We start from the raw sequence: 8,290 nt of genomic DNA on the forward strand, positions 1-8,290 counted from the left end.
AGAAAGAGCTCATCCAGGAGGTATACTTTATCTAACAGTTATATCAAGAACATCTCTGTCATACATCCTCAATTGCACAAAGTCTGTTATCTTGCTCTAAAGGGTTAGAAAATGCTAAATACAAAGGAAACCATTTGTAGCAGATGTTGCACTCTTGGAAAACAGTGAAGAAAGAGACAAGAAAAATGTATTCATATTTTGTAGTTGGTAGACTGTACAAGTCAAACATACCCATAATGACACATCAAAAAAATAATTAAGAAGGCAGAATAATCTTTGCAAAAAACCTGCCCTCCTAAGTTTTAATTTTAATCAATGATGTTAGATGAGAACATGCGTATTTTTGTTGGCTCAATTATTTAACAAGAATTAACAGTTCAAAAATAATTACTAATGGGGGACAGACTAAAAATGTAATTGTTAAACTTTGTTTGAATGTAATGTTGACCCTGTTTTGAGTAGGAGGCTGGACTAGGTGACTCATGAGGTCTCTTCTAACCTGAGTGACTCTGTACTGTTGGTGACAACTAGAAGCACAGAAAGAGCAACTGTATCACTCTGATGAAGACTGCTGCATCTAACTACTAAAAACGTGTGTAGCCCAAAAGGCAATACCTGATACAGCTACTGATTGGTGCAGAGGCTGAAGTAAGAGACAATATTTTAATTGACTCATTCCCAATGCTAAAAATTGAGCTGTCAAAATTAAGTTAGAAAAAATAAAAAAGCCTAAACAAACAAGGGTGAAACATTTCCTTAACTTTGATCCTCATCTACATAACCTAAAAATGAAGACTGAAAGATTTGATTTTATTTAGAGGTAAAGCATATATCCTTTGCAGAGTATGCTAGGAACCAAGTTCACACTCTGATGGATATCACTGACTTTATTTTAGTAGTATCACATGGATAATGAAGTGCAACATCATTAATTGTTCTATTTAATTGAATTATTACATTTTACAGTTTGTTTGGAATTTTTATCTATTCATCAAATGTTAAATTTTCATTTTTATTTGCTGCTGCTATTTATATTATCGTCAATAGGAAAATATTATTTTTTTTCTACTGAAGCAATTAATTTCAGCAGTCTTATGCTTTTGTATTGCGCTCACAAATACTAATGATTTTGTTCTGTAGCCTTTCTTTTTTTTAATGTATGTGTGAATTGTCTGAATTAAGTCTAAACTCCTCTCTTCAAGGTTAACACTGATGCTATCGAAGCAGTTGCCCTGAATCACCCTACATTCTGTCACCAAAACAAGCCTGGACACTGTCATTGGTTTGACAGAATCTGAAAATAATGTATCTATAACTCTGTTAGGGTCTTCAGTGCACAAACACAGCTAAAGGATTTATTTCTCTCACAAGGTGAACACATAGCTCTCAGTTTAATAAAACTTGTGCTCACGTATTTGCGGCAGCGGTGGCAGTGCTTATTTGAAGCGACCGCAACCAGTGGTAGTGCTGAACATTTAACCTTTAATGACCCATATTTTCCTTTCTACTTTACACTTTTGAAGATGAAGAGTTCTTTACACAATGTCATGCTTATAATAACAAATATACAATTCTGACAACACACAATAACCACATCTATACAAGGCAATTAATATTTTTCCATTAAAAATCAAAAAAATGCGTAAGACAAGCATAAAACAGGTAAGTTCAGATAATCCTCTATTTTCACTAGTGAAAAAGTTTTGCAGTAACTTATGTAACTTAAAGACTCCTGAAATATTTCTTTTCAGTGACAACCGAAGTTAGAATTCCAGACAATCTTTCATTTTAAATATGGGAGTTTCTTCTACTCTGCAGGGACAGACACCCTTTGCATACTTACCACAGCCCTTACTGTGGAGCTGAAAAGGTTGTGAGCAAAGGACAGAGAAACAAATTCTGTTGTTTTCAATGTTTGCCTTATTGTAGTATCACTGGAAATCTAAACACTGGGTACCAGAACAGAGATCTAGCCTGGCAGTCAAAAGCACTTACAGTCTGATGTGGTCAGTGGAGAGGCTGACATGTCTGAACACCTAGAAAGCACTGATCCAGTCTGCCTCAGTTAAACGCAGTGCTTTGGGCATCTCCAGTGAACAGCATTTCTAGTTTATTTACATTAATTTCCCAGTTCTCCTATTCAGCATGCAAGAAATGCAAGGCATTTTAGCCATATAAGATTCTGTTTACCTAGCCCTTTTGCAAGGTGGAACTTTAACCAAGTGCTGCTTGAAAAACGAGGACGAGTCTAAACCAGCAGCAACATCCACTTGCCCAGCTGCACTATGAAAGCACTGAGCGCACACTGAAACTGGAAGCCTGGATTCTACACGGCCCGTCCTCTCCAGACAAAGCAGAGAAATACCCTGCGTGACTAAATCATGGAGCAACCCTGACAAAGTGAAAGCACGCTGGCGTGAGTGTGGCAGAGGGGAAGCAGCACATCAGTTGACTCTACCATTCAAATAAGAACGGTTACTGTAACTGACTGATCTTGACTTCCTCTTATTAAGAGTAGTTTGACTAGATTCACCATTAAAAAATCAAACAAAAACCCCCAGCAAAGAGCCAAACAAACCCTAACAATTTGATTTCATATTGACTGGAAAAATCACCAAACTCTCATAAATAAAAAAGGATGTTAAAAATCTTACCGAAACATTTTTTAGACATTCTTCACAGGACCTCTGGGAAAACTCTGAACATGCTAGAAAAAAAAAAAACAACCACACACAGATGATATATTTATTTTTACTCAGTAATGTCAAGCATTTAACATAATATTTAGCCTTTTTTCTACTTCTAGATACAAGTAACAATTTTGACTGAAGTAACAAAAGCTCAATAATTGCATTCCAGGAGAACTGTAGCAAACAGAGATAAAAAGCATTTAAGTTTGGCCTCTGACATAGTCAGGGAAACAATTGACGCTTACCTTTAACTTCAATTTGCTTTCTCTAAGGACAACACTGGAGATATAACCCAAGAGCCTCCCTGTATCTCTGCTGAGGTTCTAAGACTTTTACAGTTCAATTTAGAGAACACTGAGTTTTGCAGCTTTGGAAGCCTACCAAAAGCTAAACCTTGCCTAGGGTTGGTCCTCCTTCCATAGATATTAACCTTCTTCTAAGGGAAAAAAGTTTTTAAAAGATAAAGCTCTCCAAATAACATGATTTTAAATAACAATAAAAATTTTTTTCCAAACATAGGACGCAAAGTTATTTTGTGAGAGGTCAACAAGAACTCTAATGTAAGTTTGAAAAGCCAAATGATATGGAAGGACTTAATTCATATTTTCTTTGGATTTTAAAAAAACATCTTCTAGCCTAAAAAAAAGAAAATATTTACTGGTGCTCACATTCCCAGAGCATTCCACCCAAAAGATATGACTTTCAGAAGTGCTGAATGCTTATCATCTAAAGAATCATCTTTTTTATCCACAACATAGACATAATTTGTTGCCCACAGGACCACGTACATGCCATAGTTCTGACTTAGATGAACTACTTGACAGATGAGTGAGAGTCTCCTCTCCTGGTCTGAACCTGGATCTTTCTTCCAATACTTGTAGTTCCTATGATAATTTTAATACTATTTAATGAAACTAACTTTTTATTATTTCTACATATATCATAAATACGAGGGGAAAATATCTCCAGATCAGGAAACCAATTCTACTTTTAATGAATAACTGCACTAGTCACAAGCAGTTATCAGTTTGAGCTAAATTACTGTCATGTTTTGAAACAACTACATATTTCAATATTTTCTTTTCATAATTCAATGTTATAGCTTTCTGGTACTAATTCTTAACATTAAATGTGTTTTATGTACCAGTATATTTAGCCTTACTTAATATATCTGTATAGAAAAAACACTTGCTAGTTTATCCAGTACCAATTAACGTTGTTACCAGTACCAATTAACTGAGAAACAACTTAAGTGTAAGGCCCATATACCAATTCATGCAAAAAAACATGAAAAGCAGATTCAGGAATAGTTCTCAGGTCAAATTCCAAAATTTTCAGATGGGATTATTACACATGGAGTACTACCATGCTTATTATAAAAATACTTCATTACATTTTCAATTTAAGATTTAAAACACCTAAACAAATCAGCTTTCTGAACATGAAGTAGTGAGGTACTGTCAGAAGCATGCAAGTACACCAAGGACTTCTGAAAATATGGTTGAGGTTACATGTTCAGTAACAAAATCATCTACAGCAAGGTGAAGAAATGTAACATTCCTTAGATTTGTATCAAAGGAGGTAATCTCACAAGCTTTTCATGCTGTTTTATCTTCTTTAACTGCCTTCCTACTGACATACTATAGCAGATAACCTGTATTGGCATATAACCAAAGATGGGGGCTTAAACGGTAAAAAAAAAAAAAAAATACTTCTATTATTTATGTTTATTTTAAAGAACAGCATAAAAGAGTCTTAAAGAAAAATACTTCAAAATATATCATCACAGCATATATCTCAAAAATCAAAACATCTTTATGTACTGCTGTTACAAAATTTGACACTACTAAGAGTGATTGAAAAAAAAAAATTTTTTTCCATTCTGCTTTATATATTTTTCTGGGTGACATAACTTATAAAGACATCTAAGTTTCCTCCCAGTTACAGTGTTCTCCACAAAAGCAGAGGATAAAACAAACACCTCTCAAACTGAAAAAGAAGAAAAGCTTAAACAACCCCTCCAATCCACCTTGCTAAAGCATTATGTGTACCAGCACATTGAATTTATTTTTTTTATTCAAACAGGTATCAAGTTGACAGTCTCCCTCTCATATTTCAAGGGACTCCTGTATTATCTTTATCAGGGGGGAAAAAAAATAAACGTAAGCCATATCACCACTACCAACAATAATTCACATCGTATTTTAAACAGTATTTATCAAACATAATCATTCCTTCTATATTGGCATATGACATCAGCATTAATCACCTAACATGTAATAAAAGGAGAAATAACTTTTACACACCAAGGCTGGTTTAGCAAGCAGTGGAAGCACTACTTTGATAAGTGATGTAAAGTTTACCAAAATAGTACTCTCGTACAGAGTGAACTGTAGCTGTATGAAGATTATATTCTCACAAGATAAGAAAAATCTATTACTGTTCATGCACTTGTTTTCTTTATTTATTGTTTCTACAACTAGAATGCTGCCCATGCACACAGGAATTGTACTAAGTTACCTGTACACAAATCACCTGTGAGACCTCACTGTCTAGGAGTCATATTCATGGACCAGGGTAACAACGCACAAACACAAAACAAAGGCTGTTCCTCTACAAAATACAGGTAAAATAGAACAGCACTAACCATAAAACTCTGTTTTGTTTAAAAGCAGCTTCCCCCCCTCCCTTTTCCAATATGTATTTGTGCATGAAGGTAGCATATGAAGAGATTATTTTTTTTTTTTTAGTTTAGGAAGACAAGGCTCCATACTAGCATACACAAAGGACTAATGACTGCCATACAACCTTAAGATCAGTGAGGAAGGGAAGGAGCTCAAAGAAAGCAAAACATGAGACAGTGCAATTGCTCAGATAATCAGAAACCTTTCAACACCTACACTAAGCTTATTCATAGCTACTTTATTTTAACTTGTTCTCTGCTCCCATTCTCAAGACAACACTGTTCTTCAACTTGCACAGTTGTTCCCTCCTACTGGTATAAGAGTACTTTCTCCAAGTACTCTTATTCCCCCTCAACTTTCCTTCTGCTCCAGCAATAAAAGCCGTACTCTTCTAGGTATTTTCTGAAACAGGGAATAATACAGCCTTTGTAGCCCTGCTTTGTGCGGGTCCAACTCTGTTGAACACAGGTGCTGAACTTGTGGCATATTTAACAGGATGGCATATGAGGTCCCACAGTCTTGCAGAACTACCATAAAACTGTCATCTCTCTCTTCACAAAAGCATCACTTCAGTAACTGATACACCTCCGATAGTCAACAAGTCTACCTCCCTACTTTTTTCCAACTGTTTTGAATTGAGATTAAAATAATACTTAGTCATGCGGCATAACGATCCATCTTTTATTTTTCACTTTTATTTCTAATATTTATTCCTTAAAAGATCACTCGCGTCTTTCTGTGTAATATCATGATCCTTCTCCATATCAACAACCAACTTTGTGTTATGATCAAATTCCTAAATTCACATAAAAATAACAATATGTGAAAACATTTCCTAGGGAATCCATAAGCAACTCCACTACAATTCAATCTGATTTTTTGGCTCAACCAAACTCTTTGGTTTTCTTTATGTTTCTCAGAACTACTAGAAAGAAACTGATTAACATGCAGTTATTAGAGGGCAAAGAACAAAAGGTAGACCTGCTGATAGCTGAGGAACACTGACAGCTCCTTTCCTCTTCTGCCTCAAGTTAAGTTGTCTCACAAAGCTGGATGCTTCCTTTTCAAGTATAAACCCTTCCATAAAAGAAATGCAACACCTCAAATTACACACAGAATCCACAGAATCACAGAATGTTAGGGATTGGAAGGGACCTCGAAAGATCATCTAGTCCAATCCCCCTGCCGGGGCAGGATTGCCTAGACCATATCACACAGGAACGCATCCAGGCGGGTTTTGAATGTCTCCAGAGAAGGAGACTCCACAACCTCTCTGGGCAGCCTGTTCCATTGCACTCTAAAAACACACGTCAACGTTCACTTGAGATATCCTATTTTAATGCAAACTAACCTGACATGCACCTTTCTGGTCACATCTGCTAACGGCAACTAAATTTGAGGGCAGGCTTCACCAACTGCTTTCCAAAAGCAGCTATGAGACAAACGATTCCAACAGAGCAAACATGATGGCAAGAGTATCTCCGTGACCTCCTCCTTCCAAGCCACGTTCCTCATCATCAGTCAGGACAGAGAAAACCCAGGCGGCCGCTGTCCCCTTGCAGCAAAACTCCCGGTAGCCCCAGGGCCCCGCAGGCCGTTCGGCGGTACAAGCCCCAGCGCCATCGCCCCCTCCTTTGGTGGGAAGCTCGGGGCCAGCCCCTCGGGCGCGGGCTCCCCGGCCGGTCCCGGCGGTGCCACACGGAACCTGCCCGCTCCGAGGCAGGGGGCGACGGCCGAGGCAAACCCCCGCGCTCCGCCAGTCCTCCAGAAGGTGCTCCCGGAGGCCTCGGGGCGAGCGGGGACCTCCGGAGAGAAAGCCTCCGGGAAGGCCCCACAGCCCGCACTCACGGGCGAGCCCCTCCGCGGTGAGGAAGGGACCGGCTACACGCTGCCCCGCGGCTCCCCGCCCCGCCTTACCCTGCGCCGGTGCCGGCGGAGCCGTGGTGGTGAGGTGCGCCAGCCCCATCCCGGCAAGGCCCCACACCAGAGCCAAGCCCTGCAGCCACAGCCGCACCGCCTTCATCGCCGGGCCGGGCCGCGCTCGCACCAGCAACCGACCCGCGCGCGCAGGCGCCAACGGCCCCAGCGGAGGGCGGGGCTCGGGGCGGGCGGAGCAGCGCGGTGGCCGGGGCGGGAGCCGAGCAGCCGCCCTTGTAAGCCGGGGTGTGGCCCCCGCAATTGCCCGGAGCGGGTGTTTCACCTTCCGTGAGCGCCCGGGGTGCGTGGGCTGCGCCTACAGTATCAGCGTCCCGCCGGTGCGAGCGGCCGGGCTGTAGCTGCGAGTCCCCCACGGTCATTTGTAGGCTCATTTCTGTGATGTAGAAGGCCTTTCCCCTCCCTCAAGGCTTGTTGTGCTTTCGATTTGACCCTATTTTTTTCCTTCCTTCGCTGTGCGGGCTCTCCCCGTCCCTGTGAGGGCAGGGAGGTGGCAAGGACCCCTTGTCCTGCCTCCTGCTTGTCGGTGTCGTTTGTCAGTGAGGATGGCCGGGAGGCTGCCGAAGCCAACATTGAACACAAGTATCAAGGAGAAGATTGAAAACAAAAGTACTTAGAAGAAAATAAAGTGCCTAAAGAATAGCTAAATTGTGAAACTCTGTCTTTGGATGGTAAGGACACTAGAAGTTTAGATTAGTCCAAAAAGATAGGATTTTTTTTTCCATGAATGTGCCTGTTAACAGTTTTTAAATACCAAGATATCACCTCTGGTTCAGAAAGTCCCTGAGCCACACTGCCAGAAGCTGTGTGCAATTGCCGAGGAAGACGCATTATATGATTGCTTTATTCTGACATTCTTCCTTAGGCATCTGTTGTTGACTGCCATTTTAGGTGAGATACTGTACAAAAAGTGCCCTTGAAATTACTTTATATAGCTGTTCTCGTTAATTTTCTTTTTCTCAAAAGCTTATGTTATATTTC

The 8,290-nt window shown here is 40.1% G+C and overlaps 1 protein-coding gene across 2 annotated transcripts in view; it reads right to left on the minus strand.

The window, feature by feature from the left end:
* PTTG1IP2 (PTTG1IP family member 2) overlaps positions 1 to 7,423 on the minus strand; it is a 28,541-nt gene extending 21,118 nt beyond the window's left edge. For both annotated transcript variants that reach the window (XM_068404927.1, XM_068404926.1), the window contains exons 1-2: positions 7,292 to 7,423; positions 2,655 to 2,707 (exon numbers count right to left, since the gene is read on the minus strand). In XM_068404927.1, the coding sequence (XP_068261028.1) occupies positions 2,655 to 2,707; positions 7,292 to 7,397 (159 nt within the window). In that variant the 5' untranslated portion in view covers positions 7,398 to 7,423. The remainder of the gene's footprint in view (positions 1 to 2,654; positions 2,708 to 7,291) is intronic.
* Positions 7,424 to 8,290: the final 867 nt, after the last annotated feature.

The sequence above is a fragment of the Nyctibius grandis genome, chromosome 7 (genome assembly GCF_013368605.1).
Source record: "Nyctibius grandis isolate bNycGra1 chromosome 7, bNycGra1.pri, whole genome shotgun sequence".
Lineage (NCBI taxonomy): Eukaryota > Metazoa > Chordata > Aves > Nyctibiiformes > Nyctibiidae > Nyctibius > Nyctibius grandis.